Below are 23,878 nucleotides of genomic sequence, written 5' to 3'. Positions count from 1 at the left end.
CCAATTAAAAATGCTATGCCATATTTTACCATCTAATTTGCTGCAGCAGCAAATCTTTTTTTTCAGTGTACTAGCAATATAGCAATACATAGCAGTACATAGTAATAATACATTAACAATACTTGACTATATTATGCGCAATAGGTGGTAATACATAGGAAAACAATACTAACGATACAATAACAATGCTAACAATAAAGTGTGTTTGTATTACCATAATTAGCAATCACTACATTTTTTTAGTAGTGCTTGATCCCTCGCACCCTTTACGTTCTCGATTCAAGAAAATTATTTGATTCTCTTACTGCTTATGTTTTTCTATGTACCATTAGCCTAACATCTATGAAGTTCAGTGACTCTATATATGTACATAATGCGTCAACCCTTAATGATTCAAGCGTTCGTCACGCGTTCTCTCTCCCTCAAAGATCACGGTGAAGGAGATCGATAATATGCTTGTGCAGTTACCGTTACAATGACCTTCACAACTGAGCAGCCTTGATCTCGAAGAGCGGTGGGTCCCCGGTGGACCTATTCTCTGAGATCGCGTAATCTTGTTTCGCGATTCTATCAAAGTTGATAATGGCGAATTAAACTCGCGAATGAGAAATTATGAAGAAGCGTTTTCTTCTTGTTTCGACCTCTAAATTCATCCTCTAATCAGGCTACAAAAAATCAATAGATACGTTGTTGAAATTTAAGCTTTTGTAATAGATAGTTTTGCAAATGTGAATTTGCGTTCGCGATAATGTTACTAACGGTGAATTTGATCAATCGCACTTGGATTAGTACACATTAAAGGCTGCTTTATATAAAGTATCTGAAATTAATGGCAAATAAAATAATATAATCAACTTTGGCAATGAAACAATACATATACAGGGTGTTAGTTAAGTATGTTGCCATACTCAACAGAGCGATTCTTTGGTTTATTTCAAGTAAAAAAGTCCATATAAACATGTGTCCTAAACGGCTTAGTTTCCTAAATAAAAAAATTTAAACGTGCAGTAAAATTTGTTTATTTGAAAGAAATACAGCTTAAACTAGTCAAAAACAGAAAAACAAAAACAGGCTTCAGTTCTTTTGAAGTAAATAAAACAATTAAATGAATTGTTGAAAATGTCCGAATTCACTATAGATTTAATTTCCTTCCTATCTTAATCCATTTATTGTGTTAACTGTATATTCATTGTCTATAGTGATCACGTTCACGCACTGTTTACCGTTTCAGGAGCCAGCACAGCAGGACAGACTCGCTAGATTGAGGCACAAGCTGGACCAGCAACAAAGCAAGCTGAATCGACTGCGATTACTCAGGTCGCAGACGGACCAGTCGCGTGTCAACAATGCAACATTGAGTAAGTCCATTATCTTTTACATTTCTCAATCCTTCGACATTTGAGCTGCATGATATCCTATATAAGAATAGAAAATTCTATTTTAATGTAAACAATTTACGTCGATTTATTGAAATATACTTTTATTTTCAATATATCGTTTTGTGAAATAAAGAATAATTTTCTGAATATCGTCGTACAATAAAAAATCTTATATAAAGACCGAAGTTATCGAGAAAAATTTACTTGAAACAAAAATGACATAGAGTGTACTAATAATTTTATCCGACGTTTTTTTTTTTAACAATAATCTGTATTATGAAGTGTATTGTCAAATTGTTAAATATATTGGATATGCAAAAGTTTATAACTTTTTACACATAGAACAGAGAAAAGTCTTTTTCATGACTGTTGACAGATTTTCTAATCTGAAGTCGTCAACTTCAACGATTAATATCTCGGGCACCTATTCTGTAACTGTTTTACACGCCTACCGACAGTTGTAGGTGTCGTTGCGCAGCTTTTTTACCATATAAAATATCTGCGCAGCGACACCGATAACGGTCGGTAGGCGTGTAAAACAGTTACAGAATAGGGGCCTCAGTTGATGGGACAGAGCGACACTTTTCTGCAGGAATTTCATTTCACGAAAAAACGCGTCGATTAGTATATTTTTCATCCATTTTTGTGATTGTGTACATTCAGTCCTAACACTTCTAACCAAATTTTCTCAATAACGGTTGAACCAATCACATTCCATGTATGCTCAATGAATAAATGAAACGGAAGCTAAGTTATTTTGAGTCTACGTCGTGTCGTAAGTGAAAATTAGGATTAAGTTTTAAGAAATGGAGCAAGCAAGTAAGTAATAATTTTTCTATTTAAATTAAATTTTTTTAACAGGAGATACATAGGTATGTCTTTTAACGGTCTAGCTAGAGATTCTCAGTTAAATATTTTTATTTTATATTGTCATTTTATACTGTTACTTCATTAATTCTTTGTGGTAACACTTGTATTAAGTAAGGTAACGCAATTTTGTGATGTAATGTTTCGATAATAATGTTTTAAAGAAGAATTAAGTAACTATTTAAGAATTAAGTAACTTTGGTTGAAAGAGAAAATGTCTTCGAATGGATTGTGTTATAATAATTTCTTTTAAGAAGAATTAAAGCCATTTAGATTGGAATAGGAAAATCCTTCAATAGGAATACAAAGATACATACGTAGGTTTCATTATAAATTTAATTTGATATGGGATTTAAATTAGCCTCAATTGTTGATATAAAATATCTTTTATATAAATGATATATATCATTGGAATTAAGTAAATAATAAAAATAGTACCACTTGGTTTTACTTTTTAATTTGGTACAATAGTTTTCTTTTCGAACAGAACGTACTTTTAGCGCCTTTTATAACCCTTTTTAAAAAAGTAAGTAGGTATAAATTACATTTTTTCAGGTGTATTAAGACTGATCAACTTACATATCTAAATGATTCTATGTTACAAATCTATAGTGTGTTAAACTTAATTTGAAAATTTAATGAATTGATAAAATTTACCTATTTTATTTTTTTTATTAAAAACTAATTAAATGTACTGTTATACAGGGTGTCCTATTTTAAATAATGCATTAAAATTTCTTGAAAATTATGGTAGATACGGAAAAAATGTTTCAAACAAAGATTGTACGGTTCGAGGAATGAACTTCATTATAGTGTTTTGGAAAGCTCTTCCTATCAGCTATTAGATTCTGGAATCAAAAATATGATGTTCCATTTGAAAAGATCGATGACCGTAACGATGCCATTCAAGGTCAAATCAATGGTACCTTCTTATGTTCCCCTCCAAATCATACAACTTTTGTTTGAAACATTTTTCCGTCTCTACCATAGCTTTTGAGAAATCTTAATGCATTATTTAAAATGGGACACCCTGCATCTACCATAGCGTATATAATATACGCGCAGTAAAGTATAAAAATCACTGTAAGTATGAAATATGAAAATCTTTACAAATATAAAGTGCATGAAAAATCTTTATATATATATATAGCATCTCTTTATCTTTATTAGATGTAAACTTTTACTATTATTTTATTTTGTACATAACTAAATTCGTTACATTTTTCTGTGACGTTTGTGTAAAGTAAAATATTGCCACGATGATAATGCGTGTACTCGTTTTTATCTTTCGTTTACGTAATAATGAGCTTATTATCGATAGACAACAGAGTTCTTAATTTTCCGGAAAAATGAAATCGAGGAAAAAACCTGCATTTTCCGGTTTTTTCCGGTTTTTTCTGAAAAATATGGAAAATTTTAAAATGTGCTCTCTTAAGTGTTCTTAAGTTTCCGGAAAAATAAAATTGAGAAAAGAAATTCGATTTTTTCCATTTTTCACCAAAAAAATTCTTTCAATAGGTTCTTTTTGGCCTATATTTGAATTTAATGATAGAATGTTGCTTAAAAAAAATTATTTTAAATTATTTTATACAAGAAAATAGAAGATTTGTCTTGGTTTATATATTATTACATAAATGACAGGTTTTTCGGATGTACTGAAACTGATCAAGCTGAGATTCAATAATCAGTAACAGTAAGATATTTATTTTTATTATTAGATATATTTGTACTACTAGATGTACATTGTGTCATAATGAAGTACAAAATATTAGTATTTTTGTTACACACAAAGTACGTCTATACATACTTGTAATACTCTTATCTCATATAAAAAAAATTATTCATTTATAAATTTTCTATCTTTTTTATACATATACAGGATGTTTCATTTTAAGTGATATGGTCGATTATCTTGCGAATCGATGATTTTATTGAAAAATTTTTGGAACGAAAGTTGCAGGGCTTGAAAGGGGACACATGATGGAAATGTGATTTTGACAAGGTCATTAATGTTTTTTTAAATGGAAATCCCTATTTTTTATTACATATTCTTGTAGCTTATCTCGAAAGCTTTCCAAAACACTATAATAAAGTTACTTTTCGTTAAGCACTTGTTAAGTTATAAGGCAAGATCGATCACTGATCCGGCCGATTAACACAAGACCGGGACTGATCCGCCAACTAAGGCAAGACCGATCACTGATCTGGCCGATTAACAGATGAGATACATGGATAACGCCGGCGGTACTGTAACTTTCAAGCTGCATAATTCGGAAAGTACTTAATCATTACTTAACCAATCTCAATCATTTACGACGAAAGAAGACTTAAAACGAAGAATACGTATAACAGCTTGCGCTAAGGTGAATCCAGAAATATTGTTTAGAGTTAGGCAAAGTTTTGTAAAAAGAATTAATAAATGTTTAGATGTTAATGATCAAACAGTTCGAACATTTAATAAAATAAAAAAAAAACAGAAAAACTGTATCATTAATTTCAATGCACTCTACATTAAAGTTTAAATGTTTATAATTTTTGATAGGAGCATTTTCCAAAAAAAGGTTTCAGACAAAGTTTACTTGTTTTTCCCCGTAGAATCCAAATATGTAATTTTACAGGGCTCGCAATTGAAACTTTGAAGCTATCCCCCGTCTCTCTTCAAGGAGGGACAGGAGGAATTTTTGTTTACATAGTTAGAAAGGCCTCTCGAATATATGAACTTTCTCATGAACAACTTTTTGATAGGACAAATATTTTTAAAGTTATTAGCTTGTAATACTTTACGTGGGCCACCCTGTATATATGCATATTTTTTTATAATACAACAATACAATTTTGCGATATATTAATACATATATAAAACAATAAATTATGTTACAATATCACGTATGTAGTTTCTTTTTTAATTAATATTCAATGTTTTTTGGAAAGAGAGAGAGAGAGAGAAACTTTAATAAATAAAATAATAAATAAAACGGTCTTAATTCCAATCTTATTATTGTTTATTCATAAATGATTTACTATTAGAATTCTTAAAGTAAAAGAAATTAGTAACTTAATGAAATCATTCACATAAAGGACAATAAAAATAAAATTTTCTTAAAAGAAAAAAATGTAGAAAAATATGGTAGAAAAAATATCGGAAAAACGATTTCTTCCTAAAGTTTTCGAGGATTTATTTGGATTAAAGACACTAACAGACAATAATTTAAAACTGCGTTCAAGGAGCACGCTATCAGCACTATCGTGTCATCTTTATTATTCAGCAGACGTAAAACAAGGATAGAATGATGCAATAGCTCCGATAACGCGTTTCTTCCACGCAGATTATAGTTATTTTCTATCGATAATAAGTTTACTATTACGTATACGAAAAGAAGTATAGAACCGATAAATACATAAGCATTGACAGAAACGAATATGTATCATCGTGCGCAAAATTATAGAACAGTCGACCTACGTTCATTGCAAGCGTCAGTTGCTTCTTTATGCTTTTTGTCAGTAAAACACTTGATACGATACACATACGCGGTGCAAGCCACTATATTGATCATTTACGAAAGTTATTTGCTACGATAAACTAGTGTGTCCTGACGATGGAGTTTCATTGGAAATTCTACGAGAATATAAAAGAAGGTACGTGAAAGTTAAAATTAGTATTAATTAAATTAGTTATGAATTAATGAAACATTTACGACTACCATTTCTATCATTTTAATGATATAATTCAGCAAATGTACATATATGTATATAAACTGTAATGCATTAAACATTGAAAGATATATTTGTTACATTAGAAAACATTTTCTTTGTGTTATATTTCGTATGTATACGTACAAACGTTAATTTATATTAATAAAATTGAAATAATTTACAATTATTATATAAGGCAATATCTTGTAAAATTTTTACTGGATTTTTGCAGGCTATCGCTATTATAGATTAATAAATCAGAATTTGTAGATACATACTTTTACATTAATTTTTTATTGGTAATTTTATTCTGGTATATTCTTTTTTCCAACATTATATAATTTAATAATTAAATTATGTGTATATAAAATTCTTTTTAAAATGTCTATCATTAAAGATATGTTGAAAGACGACGATCTTGGAAAAAAAGAGCGAGATCTTGGAAAGAGAGAGAAAGAGAGAGAGAGAGAGAGAGAGAGAGAAAGAGAAATATTCAGAAATTTTCAGAAGTTTATAAAATATAACATAAAGGAATCTTTTTCCTTTTAATTTGGTTTTGTGTATTAAAACGGATATGGTTTATTCTACATTTTCGGCAAAAAGAAATAGATTTTTAAATTTTAAATTTGGAATAAAATCTTTGCGTATTTATGTTTTTGATATTAACTTAATAATATCTACCTTTTGCAAAAACATGATAAATGTTTTATGCAGAACATTTTTTTAATTTCAATAAAATCGATAAAGTTTTTATAATATATTTTATATTATACATGAGCTGCTTTTATTTACGTTTCGTTAAATTCATTATTATCTTTATATAATATTTTATATCCATCTCTGATTTATTCGCAAGCTACAACTGTAAAAGATGAGATGTCTCAGAGACATCGTCGTTATCAGTTTTACCTTATCTTTGCATCGATATAAAAACAGACGCATCTGGCATACAGCGAATAATTATTTGTCAGAATAGCATTTTATCTTTTTAATGAACTAAGAATTTAGTATGTTTTGGCTAACGTAACACACAAGCAGCTATTCAAACTTTTTCCATTGTTGATACGTATACAAAGAAACATATGGGTGGCACGAAATAATTATATATAGGTATGTGTACTAAGTTATATAAAATGGAACATAAATAGAACACAAATAAAATGGAACACAAACACTAATGAGTCAAGGAGTTTTTCTTTATTTTTAATAATTCGATTGTTATCTATAGTTACAAATAAATTGTCAAAAAGATAATCGCGTATTAATAATTCGATTAAATTATCGATTATTACAAGTACAAATATTGGTATTATGCGGATGTTAAATTAGATGAACGTTTGTTAAATGCATCATTTTAGTCGAATGCATTACTTCAAATATTGTACATATGTTAAATATTTGGTTAAATTATCTACATAAATAAAAATTAACAATAGCATTTTATATATTAAAAAGATAAGGTATATTTCAGAAAGAAATACTTCTCTCTACACAATATATTTTTTTACAATTTAAAAAAAGCATATGTAATTTAGCTTATAAGGGGGGATCCAGTATGTATCTCGTGGATCTTGGAAAAATTTGGTATTAAGTTGTAGAGATTGACGTCGTAAAATGTGATACGTAACATTTAAGAACCAAAGCCGAAGAATCGAAGGTATAAGATCTTAAAGTTTGAAATAGCAGCAAATGTGACTGATATCATAGTAAATGGCTGGTTATTGCATGTTCAAGAAATGGAAGGTAATATCTTTTTTGATGTTTTTTTCCTTAATTATTACTTTTTGTGTTTTTAATTTATCCTATGACTGCAAATTAAAAAATATTAACGTACGATATAGCAGTTTTATATACGACCTGTTTTTACAATAGTTATCCTTCGAACTGCAATATATATAATATAAATTTTTTGTGACACAGCAATAACTCGAATCGTTAAATATTTCTTAAAATTAATTTTAACATGTTTATTATATAATATTATAATTTTTATTAAATTTTTACTTTGTAATATTTGAGTTGTGTGTTACTTTATTATTATACATAAAAATTCACAGTTTTAATTAAATAGTACATATTTAATTAAAAAATTAATCTATATTTTGTGTGGTTGTTTTATATGACTTTTATCTTATTTTATTTCTATTTTTTATGACAAAGGTTCATAGTTCTTACAAAAAGTAAATTGTTTTGAAATATTTTTTTAATTCTTAATTCTTTTATTTTTCGCAGAGTCATAGGATAAATTATGAACGCAAAAGGAAATAAACATTAAAGAAAACATAATAAAAAGGTATTACCTAATAGTCTGTCTTGGACACGCAATAACGACCAACCGTTTACTATGACAGTGGTCTTTGTTAAGACACAAAACTGTTAAGATACAAATTTTTTTTAAAAGCGTCTGGAGCATGCTAAAGCGCAAGTTTCAAACTTTAAAATACTTGTGTTGTATTTTTTACCTGTGATGATCTTTTTACAGAATTATGGTAATCGAAATATCGTGCAATTTAAAATTCCACGTCCGGACATTTTTCGATAGTATAATAATGTAAGCACTCATTGTGTAACGAAAAATATAAGTAAATATATAAGTAAAAATATAATATAAATAATATAACATACACACATACTGCTTACAATGCATAACAATACATAAGACATAAAGTATAGATGTGTTGAAATCTTCAATTTCATGCATTTTAATATTATTGTACATAAAAAAAATTACATTTACGTGTTGATAACAAAACGAAATGATGAATTTTATCAATTAATATTATCGAATTGAGATGTCGTAAATGTCACATTGGGTGCGTTCAGCAGAACGTTTGTTTTGCAACTGTTATAAGTTTCCTTCGCGCTAATTGGATCATACTTTTAGATCTAGAAGAATGGTCCTATCTCAGCAGATAATCATAAAACGGTTGCAAAACTGTTGAGTCTGCTGAACGCAGCCATTGAAAACTATACTAATACGGAGTTTTATTAGTATATGTAATTATAAAGCGGTGTAATTATTATAGTCAACGTTTTATTCGGATTGGTGCTGTCTCTTTTGATGCTAAATAGAGTTGAATCTAAATATTACGAGGTGAATTTAGAAGAGGGACAAACACTTTATTTATATAATGATAACTTTCCGGATCCATATGTAGGTAAAAACAATTACATTTGGCAATTTTACAGCGCCACTATTATCAAAGCAACGTGTTCTCTTGAGCTAGTAAGTTTGTTATATAAATTTTGTTTTAAATTTAGACATACATATACATATATCTTAATTAGGTTTTTAAGCATATAAGGATTTTATTCAAGTTCAGAATTTGTATTATTATAATTATTGTCAAAGTTATTAGAAAAAGGAAAAAAGGACGCGCATGCGCGCGCGTAAATAATTTAATAAATTTTGCAGTATGGTAACTACAAAGAAAATGTATTTCTTGTTAATAATGGATATTCTATATCTATGTACTATGGTAATAAAACAATTGCCTTTGAAGGATTTAATCTAACTATAACATTTGTCTCGACATTTAACTCGCAAGGTAGATTTTTATGTACAATTAAAACTGATACAAATAATGATACCTGTCAGTGTGGTAGGAAAAAAGTGGTAAGTTTTAAATTAAACTTTATGAAATGCTACTTATTTATTGGAAAGTTTTTATTTATTTCTTATTTATTGCTTCACGCAAAAAAATAGATTGGGTGGTACAGCAAAGCTACAGCTTACTGGTTACGTTTACACCATGCGCTTAGTCCGCGACCTATATAAGAGGTGTCTTTGTTTAACCTATAGGATAAACAAGAACATCTATTGTATAGGCCGCGGCCTAAATGCACGGTGGAAATGTAGCCACTGCGCGAATTCAACATCTATAACTGTAATAAAGATGGTTTAACAAATCGCTAATGTCATTCAGCTGTCAATTTTGCTACTTTAACATAGATAACTGACTGTCCGTATTTTACGACTGTAGATTTGCTGAATCAGTGAAATTTTTAGCTGTTTTTTTCCCGTATTATTTGTAATTTGGCTTTAATCAACTATATAACTATTTATTACAAATACTAATTTGTTCAGTATTAATAAATATTATTTATATTGCTTATTTACAATATTATTAGACTAGAATAGTAGGCGGTACGGAAACCAAAGTAAATGAATATCCTTGGATGGTTGGGATTGTGGATCTTCTTGAGAAAAACATATTTTGCGGTGCTGCTATAATATCTGAACAACATTGTATAACAGCAGCCCATTGCGTACTCAACAGAAGCATTAGTCAGATTGCCATAGTTGTTGGTGAACATGATGTGACCATGGGTAATCGTTGATAAGATATACACATCTAAATAATATTTAAAGACTACAAATATTTGAAGGATATTAAGCAAATGAAATTTGTGTTTACAGTTGCAATAATGTAAAATTAAATTGCATAACTATTTTCTGTTTGTAATACAAATTTATTTGAAAAAGAGTTAACGAGGTGAAATTTTTACGATTTTTTTGTTAATAGAAAAAAGATCTTTTCATAGGAAGAGAGAGCAAATGTAATTTTTTATTTTTTTTTATTTGATCATAAATATAATACTCAATTTTTTATTGAATTGAAACTTTTTATTCAAAGTTACAAGGGATGAATAGCTTATAATGAAGTAACATTTAATATAAATAGAGTTTGAAACATTACCGTTTATATGTAAAAACTAATGAATGTAATGAAATAAGCATCGTTTGTTAATATAAGATTTTTACAGTATAATGTAAGGTACATATGAATTTAATATCGGAGTTTATACTAAATTTGTACAATATACTTTGTGTATAGGTAACGAAACCAGTGCAACCAAGCTGTATTCGCTATCCGAATGTATTATTCATCCTGAATATGATTTTACCAAAATTGGTCATAATGATATAGCTGTTTGTGAGACTACTAAAAGCATCGAATTTAGTGCTGAAGTTAGTCCGGTCTGCTTACCATTTCAACATATACTAGATTCGTTCGATAATAGTTACGTCACTGCGTTGGGTTAGCATTTCCCGAGTATTTTCATAGTTACTAATATAATTATCTGTTTTAACATCATTTAATCTTTAGGCTGGGGTTTACTGGAATTTGCTGGCAGGAAATCCAATACGCTACAAAAAGTAAATTTAAATGTAATAGAACCCGAAAAATGCCCAGATAGTTCCAGCAATAACTTATGTACTTTTACTCCGGAAAAGGATACATGTCAGGTGAAGAATAGTTTCTTTATTGTGAATTTAAATGCCAATTAAATGTACAAAATGTATTTTTCAAGAATTGTGATGCAAAACTATCTTTAAGTAACAGATGCCTTTTTTTTCTATTTGTGTGACATAGATGGATAGTGGCGGTCCTCTTTCATGGGAGGATATCAAACATAGAAGTTTCTTGGTTGGTATTATTTCTGGTGGTATCGGCTGTGCTTCAAACGAACCTGCTATAAACATGAATGTAGGTTCTTATATCGATTGGATAGTATCTGTAACTCCAGGTAAGAGTCGGTAGAAAGGCGAATCAGAAGTATGAAAATTTTATTATTATAATAGAGGATCGATGTAATATGTATTGTTTTTTTTATTACAGGTATACAATATTGCATAGTTGAATGATCCTCGCAGTTAAAAAGAAGAACCTGTTTTAGAAGATTATAGACGTCTGTTGACGCTTTATTATATGTATTTATTATTACAGTTTTAAAAATATATACAATATATATTTTAAATTATATGTATCTGCTAATATACATTGATATATACATGTATAAATATATGAATCATGTATATGTGAGTGAATGTACACATCGTGCTCCTACGTACGCGCATACATACGCACGCACACACGCACGCACACACACACACACATGCGCGCGCTTAGATTATATGTATATATGTACATATATATATAATGTAGATGTATAAAATTTCAATTATACGTTTACAATATTCCATTGTATCTGCTTTAACATATAAACTTGAGCATAATTTGTTGTTTGTCGTTTATTACTATTTTTACCATTTAGAATTATATATTTTATGTCTTCGATCTGTTCCCCTCACGATTGAAATTTATTTGGTTGAGTTTGATATTCTGATATAGAGGTGTCATTGATTTTTTGTGGGGAGGAGAGGGGGGTTTAACTTAACAAATGTAATACGAAATCAATGTGAAAAACATATTTTATGAATTAAAACATAACATTTAAAGGAACAGGTTTATAAAAATTATCTTTTATTTATATTACTAATAAATTTTATACGCAAATTATTTAATCCTTTTTAAATAAAAATTTTAATAGTTTAATAATTGTACTCTGCAATATTGACACGGATTATTAAACGTGTATTAAAATTAAAATTTTTTTATATAAAACTAGAATTGTACCGCACTTCCTTCTTAAAAATACTACTATTTATACAGGGTGGACCATTTTAAATTATCCAGTCAATTTTCTCAAAATGTGTAAGTTTAAGGCAAAAATGTTTCAGATATAAGTTTTATAGGTTCAAGGGAAAAAGAAGTTGATGACCTTGGTTGATCTTGAGAAGATGTCCTTAAGGTCAGGTTACCAAAAAATTTTTTTAATGGAACCCCATTTTCTACATCCTAAACAACATTCAAGAGGTTGTAGCTGTCGGTCGAACATCTTGTGTAATGGTAATGCCGGCGGTGTCGTAATTTTCAAGCCTTATAACTCGCAAAGTACTTAATAAAAAAATATTTTATCATAGTCTTTGAAAAGTTCTCGAGGCAATCTGCAAGAATATGCAATGAAAAATGGGAAGTTCCTTTTAAAAAAATTTAGGTAATCTTGATCTAACCTTAAGTACACCTTCTCAAGGTCAACCAAGATCACTAACTTCTTTCCTCCTTGAAACTATAAAACTTTTGTCTGAAACATTTTTGCCTTAAATTTTCAAATTTTGAGAAAATCGACTTGATATATTAAAATAGTCCACCCTGTATACAATACTATTAATACTATAAATATAAATAATTAAATGCTATCGACGCTATTTGTATCATACTATTCCTGTTTCTTGAGAGCTTGGCAGAGTAGACAGTACACTAGTTTGCTATGCTAGATCCCGGTAGAATCAAAAATATTTTCATATGTTCGTGTCTCCTCTCGGAAGGAAACTGCAACTTACCGAGAGTACCTTTGCCAAGAGCACTTCTCTAACCAAATTTCGTCGGAATCGACGTTAAACTACACTGAAAAAAATGCATGTAATTTCCATGTGAAATTACATGCATTTTTTTCAGTGTATAGGTCTATATGACTGTGTACAACCAGCGTCGTGCGCACCACAGGCATATGAGAGAAATTACAACGCTCAGCCACGAGCAATAGAACTGAGGAGGAGGAGGAGGAGAATTGTCTCACGTCTATCTCAATAACGGTTGAACCGATCAAATTCCATGTATGCTCAATGAGTATACGAAACGAAAATGAGGTTATTTTATGTTCATGTCGTGTCGTGAGTGAAAATTACGATCAGGTTTTAAGAAATGGAGTAAGTACTGTGAGTAATGACGAGCTTCTTTTATACGAAGTATATCATAAGTTTGATCACGCAGTCGCGGAGAAGTTAAACGAATGCGTGTGGGTCTCAGCATATGCATGTATACACACACGCGAAAAATATTATCGGTGAATATTCATCAATTTATTGATAAAAAAATGTACCATTTGATGCATTTTTTTTGTGAAACGGATAAATCAAACAGAAAAAAGTGTCGCTCGATTATATTAAATTAGTTATTAAATATTTAAATATATACTTTAAATATTTAATTAAAAATTAACGAGAAAAATTATGAAGAAAAACGTGAAACTCTTAATTAACTGGGGATTAATTCTTGTCCCCTTTTACACATAAAATGAAAATCTATTTTTCTAGATAGTCACCAATTTTTTCAGTATTATAAAGAGGAGAAGTGTGGACGCGAGGGTTAACGCGACAGATACAAATTTTAATGGTATAAAAATTCGTCCCTTTCGACATTCGTTTTCTAAATTGAAATGTTTTAAACGTTTGTCTTTCAAACCTTTCGAATTTGTACGTGTACCTATGCGCCTTTGTAGAACGGATTGATGTATCGATGTCATCACTACGCTACACTCTGATTCAATTCGTAAAAGCTGCGCGTGGCTCGACTCGCGTGTGCATACCTTGTTAATTGAGCATTGTTCAGATCGTTACGTCTATACGGCGTAATGGAAAACGATAGCTGTGGTTTGCAATGCGACACGCCGCCGCGATAATAACTCCGAAAGGGCGAAACACGCTGCGCACGCTTCGTTACGGATATTCTCTAACGAATCGATGCGGCAGAGAAACGTCGGTTATGCGTTGATTTTCCGTCGACAGCACCTGCGACGGAAAAAAATTGCAATGATCCAGGGATCTCTTGTCGCGTTTCGTCGTTTAATAAACGATTGCCGTAGGTATACTTAGCGGACAATGGAGAATATGCTCCGTCAAAAACGTTCTCTATAAAAAGATTTTCCTCAAATACTCCGTTTGACATTTAAATAGCTGTACAATTAACGTAATTTCTGTACATAAAAAATTCAAAAAGATCTTTTTTTTATTTAATTTGATGAACGTGACAAAATTCCACATGTACCCAAGTTCATAATTTTATTCTCTTTAGGAATATTTAATCATGATTCAAGTAATAATAATAACATAATTTTAGTTTTTATATTTTTGCCATGTGGTTTGTTCGATATTGACTTGGGAGTGCAATTTTATTAATTCAGTATTTTATCATTCGTTTGTATTCAAAAACAAGTAACAGAAACCAACCAGTGTTTCTAATCAAATTTTTAATTTTAAATTTTCAATACAATTTATTCAAATCTATACATGTGAGAGAAAAGAAAAAAGAGAGAGAAAGCAATAGAGATTTTTTCAATTTTATTAAAAAAAAACTTGGAAAATATAAAACTATAATTTTTTAGATCTCTGGCAAGAATCCGCAAAACTTCTCGCAGTAATCGCCCAAGATTTATCACACTCTTATGTCACGAGGCAACATCTTCGCGTCCTTCGCCCCTTTCAATTTCTAATCACGTCCAACTGTTTTATTGTCTTTTGCTGAGTCTTGAAAGTTTCAGTAGCCGTAGCCAAACTTGTTGCAATTTGCTGCAAGTTCAAATGATTTGGCAAGAAATCTCCCGGCAGGAAACTCCGCACCAACGTACATCTCTGCTGTATTTCCCGGCAGACTCGTATACAGCGGACTAATTTATTATGCAATGCACGGGGTTAACCGTATTCGAGGATTTTTCATTGCTTGAGCCTTTTTACAAAATTCATATGAAATTCGTAATATTTGTACATAGCAAAATATTAATATTTTGATATACAAGAACTCCCAAAAAGAACGTGCGAAAGAATTTAGAGTGTATATACAGTTATACAATGTGTCTTGGTATAATACTTGTTACATTTGAGAAAAATTATCGTATGAGAAAAATTATATTAAAGTAAAAAATATATTTAAATTTATCTGCATTTTGAAAAGAAATGATCGTTTACGTAAAACGATCATTTCTTCTCAAAATGAGAAATACTAGAACGGAATGTTAAATTGCCGTTAACGGACGTACGAAGATAAAAACGCTAACTTCCGTCATTTGAGTTCCACCAATCTATTTTCGTAGATCGACGATATCTCTCGTCGACGGGAATCCATCTCGTTTCAGTAAACGTGATAAGGGAGATTTATCCTGTCTTCACATTGGGAAGCGCGATTAATCTTCGGTGTGACACGGTCAGCGACATCGAGCATATTTCCAGCTGGGTTTATACTTTGCCGGTTTATAAATGAAATCCAAATACAAATCGATGGTTCGAAAATGGTTCGCGTGCTCGCTATTCACGGCCGAGAATCATCCCCGGAAAATAAATTGGAAAGATTCGACCAGAATCGACCGACCGCGCGTTTCGTTTCCGCACTATGCTTTTATAGAATGCAATTGCGCGGAACTCATCCGCGGTCGCACTGGCTGGTAAATCATTCTCGGACAAACACCGAAATATTCGAAACGTCGAAAAGCAAGAAAATTGCATGCAAACAGAAAGATATTTAATTCTTTAATGTGATTCGCTTATAATATGTTTTCGTTGAGAATTTAATTGAATCAAACAAAATTTGATTGAATCAATTAAATCTTTTGTTCAGATACAGATAAATAAATCCTTTAATTGACATAACCAAATATAGTTAGAAAATTTTATATTAATTGAATGAATCTTATTTTAACTTTGTTCACTAAACCAAACTCCTGTACGTTAATATTATTAATTTCTTATTAATTTTCCATCTAACTAAAATTGATTAGAGTGTAAGAATTTCTGAACTGGGATAGAAGACCGTTAACGCTAGCCGAGTCATCTATAGAAATCTTAATGAAGGCCCGAAAGAGCTCACTTTGATGAAAGAGAGGATGTGTCCATTCGACACTGTCGATGACTGTCGAATTTCGAGCCTTACGCGAGTACATTATTTATATTGTATCGTGTCGTATTCTTTTTACGAGAGAATATTTAGCTGCACTGGAAAAAAGAGATCTGATTGTATTAGTTGAAATTCTAATTGAAAATAGACAAATCAGAATTTTCTGCACTAAAAGAAATGATGTTATATCAATAATATTATTTCAATTGAAAATAATTTTATTAATTCAATAACACTATTAATGAAACAAATACATCATACTCTTATTTTAATAGAATTTTATTTGTTTTATCAATATTGTTATTAAATCGATAAAATTATTTTCAACTAAAATAATGCTGTTGATGTAACATCATTTTTTTCAGTGGGTGGTTAAATCTATTTGAGATAACTAGAATTCTGATTGATCCGATTAAAATTTTCTGATTCGTCCATTTTCAATCAGAAATTTTTCTCAGTGTGCGCATCTTACTAGCAGTCAGTGTCCCGTACTGCTTAGCACGCTCAACAACAAATATATTTTTTTTTAAATAGTGAGATGAATGCATTTTTCGCCGCTATTATGAAATTTTGTTAAAACAAATAAATCTATGCGATTAAAAGATCTGATTAGTGTAACATTTCACATTTTTTTTTTGCCGATGATAACATATTTTTTGTTAATACTCTAAGAGAAATGTTTTGGTATGTATAACCATTTATTTTGTTGATATGTAATTAACAAAGACTTTTTTTTTCATTTAAAAATTGTGTTGTTCTAATCAAAATGTACTTATAATTACCAAATTTTGATTAGAACACAATTTTTAAATGAAAAAATAAGATAGATTTATTATTAGTAGTATGTTTATTATTAGTAGTATATTTATTATTAGTAGTATAAATTATTATTAGTCATACATCAACAAAATAAATAATTATACGTATCAAACATTTCTGTCTGTGTAGAAACATATAACAAATTCAGTTAACAATATCGTTTAACTAAAATATTTTGTTTGTTTCAACTAAATGGGTTTCTCAGTATATTTGCTATAAAAATTGAATGGTCCGAGAAAGCGAGCTATGTACAACTACTTACATACAGAAAATTAAATATCAATACATAGAAAAAATAAATTGTTCGATTTCGGTGGAAAAAAGTGGAACACTGCTTGAATGAACAGATTTCTCGGCGATCATTCTCGCTTGAACAAATATCAATTTCGCCGAACAGATTACATGTTGACGCGATGATCAATTATATATCATAATAATAACAATTGCGATCGTAACGGTTGAATCCAGGTGATAGTTTGTTACATTTAATTGTTCTTGCGATTTATTCGATCGCTCCATTCGAACGGGTAATGTTTGCACAAACGCCGGATCCGATCGTCCGAGCGGCTCTTTTTTTCCTCATCGCTGCGGAATTCGCGCACCGATCGAAACAAACGCGACGCTCCCCTTTACCTTTTATATGTGCACATACGTTGCATGATATTGACACGCAACACGTACGACCACACCCAGCGGAACACGCTATACGCGTATATAGGCTTGCCATAATTTTCATGACCCAATCCCTGCGCGAAAAAAAAGGGTCGGGATTTTTTTACATGTCGAACAATACTCGGTACACAAATAATCTCATAGTTGTGTCAAACAAATGTTTTGTTTTATCAATTTCCGTTTCCAATAATCGCTGCGCTTGGCTTAGCGCCGAGACACTACCGTGTCTCCAGATAATATAGATTGATTTTAATCTCGGTTATTTATTTTCATCTTTTACTAATTCTTAATGCAGTACTGTAATTGATTCATTTATGCCCAATTCTACCAATATAGATTAACTTTCTAAAATTTTGAAAATTGAGCCACTTTTTCAAGACTGGGTTCAATTTTCAATCTTTAGAGTGAGATTCCACTTAACAAAATTTAGAGAGTTAATTTCGCGAATTGAATTAATTTCAATTCGCTCTTCATTTTTTCTAATGTCTGTTTTTATCAATGTAGATTAATTTTAATCTTCCATGGTTTACATACTTTTTATCTTTTTCTAGTTCTAAGAATTAGAAAGGAGTAAAAAGTGAATTAAACTGAGATTAAAATTAATCTTTATTGATAGAAATTTACATAATAATATAAGAACACTTAAGAGAGCACATTTTAAATTTTTCCATATCTTTCAGAAAAAACCGGAAAAAACCGGAAAATGCAGGTTTTTTCCTCGATTTCATTTTTCCGGAAAATTAAGAGAACTCTGTTGTCTATCGATAATAAGCTCATTATTACGTAAACGAAAGATAAAAACGAGTACATGCATTATCATCGTGGCAATATTTTACTTTACACAAATTTTTCACAGAAAAATGTAACGAATTTAGTTATGTACAAAATAAAATAATAGTAAAAGTTTACATCTAATAAAGATAAAGATGCTTTATATATATATATAAAGATTTTTCATGCACTTTATATTTGTAAAGATTTTTATATTTCATACTTATAGTGATTTTTATACTTTACTGCGCGTATACCATATACAGGGTGTCCCATTTTAAATAATGCATTAAGATTTCTCAAAAACTATAATGGTAGATACGGAAAAATGTTTCAAACAAAAGTTGTATGATTTGGAGGGGAACATAAGAAGGTACACAGAGAGAAAAATGTTTGGTATTTGTAACTATAATTATATATTACTATAATTATGATTATTACTGCTATAATAATCATAATTATAGTAATATTATATATAATTATAGGTATAAATACCAAACATTTTTCTCTCTGTGTAGAGTAAATTAAACCGAAATTAAAGTTAATCTAAATTGGTGGAAACGGGCATAAATAAATCAATTAAAGTATTGTATTACCATCGATTATAGGAAAAAGTACTACAATACTATCTGTTTACTTTAAATCGTAACATGAGAGTTCTAATGTTGATCGCTTTTCCTGATTTGATGGAGTACATTCGATGGATATTACATTTTTAGTAAAGTATAATAAAAGCTAGTAAATGAAAAGCAAATAAAGTGTAGCTGTATTTCCGCGGAAATGTGTGTGCACGCATTTGCTTGTTAAAAATAGAAATATATAAAGTGGATTAAAGAATAGATAAAAAAACCGGTCACTACACGTCGCAATTTTTTGCAAAAATATTTCCAACGAAAGAGGAATTAAGACTGAACAATTCGAGTCGTTCAGAAATTAATAAAGAATATTTGAATACAACGTTGACACTTGAATAAAGAAAATTTCATATGTTGGACGTTTTAAATCATAGATAGAACGCTTGACAGCTATTGGAATCCTGGTTGCTCTGGTACAATTTCGTATGGTGCAAGCCCGCCCATATGCATTTTCATAGCGCATTTTCATCGTTTCACGTTGTGTACGATGTTGGTAAATTCGATCAGTTTCGCACACTTCGCGTCGAGTACCGTGTAAATTCTATCGTCGCTCTAAAATTGATTATAGACTCTTAAGATGCGAAAAATAAAGCGCGACAAAAGATTCCAACCCTCTTCTACATTAAGAGAAAAGTGTTTGATAATATATTGCATGGTAAAATAATTATATAGTTAATAACTTAATTTTTATATGGTTATTACTCCTATAATGTTAGTAATAATAACCACATATGATAGTTCTCTCAAACATGAAAAAATTGTTTATAAATTATAGTAATTTCAAATAAGTACTAATATAGTAAAATATCAAGATATAAATGATAAATAAAATAAATATTTTTATTCAGTAAATGCAATTGCAATTATAATGAACATAACTATAATTAACACAATTGACTATATTTGCATGGTTAAAACAACTATAATGTAAACATTTTTTCTCTCAGTGTATTAGTCTGTCCTTGGAATAAAGTTATTAATTTCCTTTTAACGAAAATCGCAGCCAATAACTCGTTTGTAAAGTTGTAAAATTGAATGGAAGATTTAACGACGTGCGTTGAAGTTTCAATTTTATGTGCTCTCTGCTATCGAGACTATCTGATGTCTTTGCACGTTCTCGATTCTTTAGGATGCTCTCCTGTCTTGACGTGTGAAATAACATTTTCATATGATCCGTCCGTGCGCGAAAGAGGTTGACGTGAAGAAATTAAATATTATCGTGGAACGAGTGTCGGGTAAAATTCCGAAGCGACGACAACGCGACATGTCATTTGCCGTGCATTTAAAGCGACGCAACGTGGCGACGTGGATGAATCTATTGTTTAGCGCCACAGTTGCATCGCGCTTTATCCTATGCACATTCGCGCGTGTAAAACGCGGACGCATTCGATTGCACGCGCGGGGGACGTCGATCGATGGAAAACCCCGTACCTATAGACTATTCTCCAGCCGGGAAAGGTCGATACTTTGACAGGCGATTGTATAAAAGCATAAAGCATGGCGCTACAAAGAAAAAGGTTTCTGTAAACATGGACCGTGTAAACGAATCGTGAAATATATCGAGCTTGAAAATTGATTTTTCACAGAGTTTTAAATGTACTACTATTTCTTTATTATTCAAGATGCTGAAACGAAAGTTTCAGTTGTATTACACGTATTTTTTAGCAAAATGAAAAAATTATATTATAGATTTCTGTATATTTCATTTGTGAAAGCAATACAAAAAGAGTTTAGCGACGATTTAGAACCTGAATAAAAAATTAGTTCAATAAGAAATATACGTTTTTTTTTTAATAATCAAGATAAAATGAGAAAATTTTAAACTACAAAATTGTATTGTTAAATATAAATATTAATCTTATTACACCGTTTCACATATGTATATTTATTTTTATACGGAAGTATCTATATATTTTTCCAGTCACTTTTTGCACAGACTATACCTACACTTAATATATCCTTAAACGTCAGGCAGTTATTCGCTATCTTCGTACATTCTTTATTTTTTATAATTGCTTTATTATCAGTCGCAATGCTCGTGCGTTTGTCGTATGTCGATATTTATGTACCTATTACTCTTTGGTATTCGTACATATTCGTATCTTTGCGTATTCGTATATGCATCACATTGTAAGCCGGAAATAAAAAGATATGCTCGATGAATTTTAATTGGCTATATTTTTGAAATAATAGAAAAATATCCGTATCTTTTTGGAGGTATGAAACATTTTTTCGACATTCAAAATATTTTGAGTACATCAATATTTTTATTTTTGATGCAAAAACGAGATATTTATTTGCGAGAGATAAAGAATGAAGACAAAATATATGCGATATTCACTTAATTGTACATCTAATGAAATTTTAATGAGAATATAAGAGACGTAAATGCAGTGAGATTTGAAAATGAAAACATACATCACGGATAAAAAAAAGTATGATAACTTTTAGCTGATCTTCAAGAATTTTGACTGACAAAAAGAAGTCGATTAGTCATAGGATCTGTTATTAAAATTGCAAAGCATTCTGCGGCAAGGAAAGCAGAAGAAATGTTGAAGGTAGGCGAGACTCGTTTCCGGAATAAGAAAGAATCTCAAGGAGCATTTGGTGGCTGCGAAATTGCCTTTGAATAGACTGACGACGGAACGTGACGTTCGCGAGAAAACGAGTTCAAGGAATGTCTCTCGACAAGTTGAGCGTTCGAGAATTTTGCGTTCTTCGATACTTTACGAATATATTCGCCCCGCGGGCTTTATGTGTATGTATGTATCCCAAGTGGCGCGAATGGGCGGGCGGCATGCATAATGAGAGGCGTTTGATTTCGTTGGCAAGACTAGCACAACGATTGGCTTTCATGTCGGAGCGCTATCTCATTTCTCTGGATTCTCTCTCATTCCCATGCTGTGTTGAAGTTAACATTGGTTTAATCACTTTCTCTTTAGGGCGTTAGAAAAGTTGAGCGTTTTTGCTGAAAACTGTAACAATTAAATGTCTGGTTCTCTTTATTGTTTGTTCCAATAATAAAGAAACAAATTAAATAATTGAATTATTTTTCATAGAGCTACACTTGTATTTATGCATATAATTGGCTTTTGCGTCATAAAAGTATAATATCCGAATACATTTGAGCAGTTCAAAGACTTGATTAACCGATTCTCTGCGTCTTCTTCTAAAAATAAAAGTAGAAAAGACAATAAACCTCAATTAACCTTAATCGATGAGACTTTTAAGGCACGTTTCGTCGTTTAATTTAGCGTCAATATCGCCAATATCCATTAAACTTAACTGTAGTTCAATTGTTTCGCTAGTTCTTTTAGGATTCTGCCTGCAAAAGTAGATAAAGAGACAATTGAACTACTATTGAAGTTAATTGATGTTGGCGAAATGGAGTCTAAATTAAATTCAACTACGGTAAAAGTTGAATTATGTGGAAGGAATCAACTTTCCTTTCGTACATACACCCACGCAAAATATTCACAAAATATCGCCCATCAGTCGCTCACACTTGAACTTTTTGCGCAACCGCAGCTCTATGAAATCGATGCTGCGTTATCTCACTTTGCATAAATAATATAAATTCTTGTTACGTATATAATAATATTGTTGAAAAGTTAAATTTGACACTAATTGAAAAATTATTTTTATAGCATGTAAGATTTAACGAACCCTCGAACAAACCCCATGCTAAACGTACTAAGATCTCTTTTCTTCTTAAAACAACATTCTCTTTCTCTCTCTTTCTCTCTCTCTCTGCTTTCGTGCCCGTGCTCACGGCGCTATCCTTCGTTTTTTTTTCACTGTGTTGCAGTTCATTGTTTTTTTTTTTAATATGTTATTGTAGTTTATCGGTTTTTTATACTGTATTATTACATTATTATATAATCTTGTATAACTGCGTATATCTTTACTTTTTTTCTTATTCTTCTATGCATTATTATTGCCGTTTTATTTTTTTTTTAACTTTATATATATTTTATATATATCTATTGTATTTTCTTTTTCTTTGCTTACTTTTATGTTCTTAGAAAGCTTACCCTGGAGCAGAATTAAACGCTTTTATCTTTCTCTCTCGTACTCTCTCTTTCTTTCTCTTTCTTTCCCTTCCTTTAATCATCCATTCGATCGGCAAACTCATTGCCATATAAGTGAACACGTGTCGATCGATCTATGCCAATTGGCAAAAATGCTGATCGGCATGCCGATGGCTTAACGGACTACGGTCGACAAACAACACAAAAGGAGAAGTCGAGCCAAATCATCTATTTGGTATGCGAAAGCCGGTCTGCTCTTCGTAATTTGAAATCTTAGACACTGTCAGAGAATTAACTCTGAAATTTCATCGATTCTTCGTTTTGTGAAGTAGTTGGCAGAAACAATGCGTTAAGAAAGGATTTGTGCTACTCACTGTTTCTGAGAGGATAGCACAATAATTCTGAGGAAATAAACGAAATTAAAGAGAAGAATTTAAGAAAAGGCGAATTTTTTTCCTTTAAATATTTTTTCTCCTTATTAATTACTTGCTTTACCAAAA

General features: G+C 30.6%; 2 protein-coding genes across 7 annotated transcripts in view; both read left to right on the top strand.

Annotated features, from left to right (window-relative positions):
- The window catches only part of LOC108732050 (Ankyrin-repeat, SH3-domain, and Proline-rich-region containing Protein), an 85,233-nt gene that overhangs the window by 52,561 nt on the left and 8,794 nt on the right, over positions 1-23,878 (top strand). For all 6 annotated transcript variants that reach the window (XM_018462664.1, XM_018462666.1, XM_018462662.1 and 3 more), the window contains one exon: positions 1,232-1,358. In XM_018462664.1, the coding sequence (XP_018318166.1) occupies positions 1,232-1,358 (127 nt within the window). The remainder of the gene's footprint in view (positions 1-1,231; positions 1,359-23,878) is intronic.
- On the top strand, positions 5,688-11,644 carry LOC108732051 (venom serine protease 34-like). Its single transcript, XM_018462668.1, has 8 exons — positions 5,688-5,882; positions 8,966-9,165; positions 9,355-9,555; positions 10,071-10,269; positions 10,778-10,981; positions 11,051-11,190; positions 11,318-11,471; positions 11,564-11,644. The coding sequence occupies exons 1-8, from the start codon at positions 5,843-5,845 to the stop codon at positions 11,587-11,589; spliced, it is 1,164 nt and encodes a 387-aa protein (XP_018318170.1). The 5' UTR covers positions 5,688-5,842; the 3' UTR covers positions 11,590-11,644.

This window comes from Mycetomoellerius zeteki, unplaced genomic scaffold (assembly GCF_001594055.1).
Source record: "Mycetomoellerius zeteki isolate Tzet28-1 unplaced genomic scaffold, Tzet1.0 scaffold145, whole genome shotgun sequence".
Classification (NCBI taxonomy): Eukaryota; Metazoa; Arthropoda; class Insecta; order Hymenoptera; family Formicidae; genus Mycetomoellerius; species Mycetomoellerius zeteki.
The sequence above is the reverse complement of the archived record's forward strand: the minus strand, read 5'-3'. Positions and strand labels throughout refer to the sequence as shown.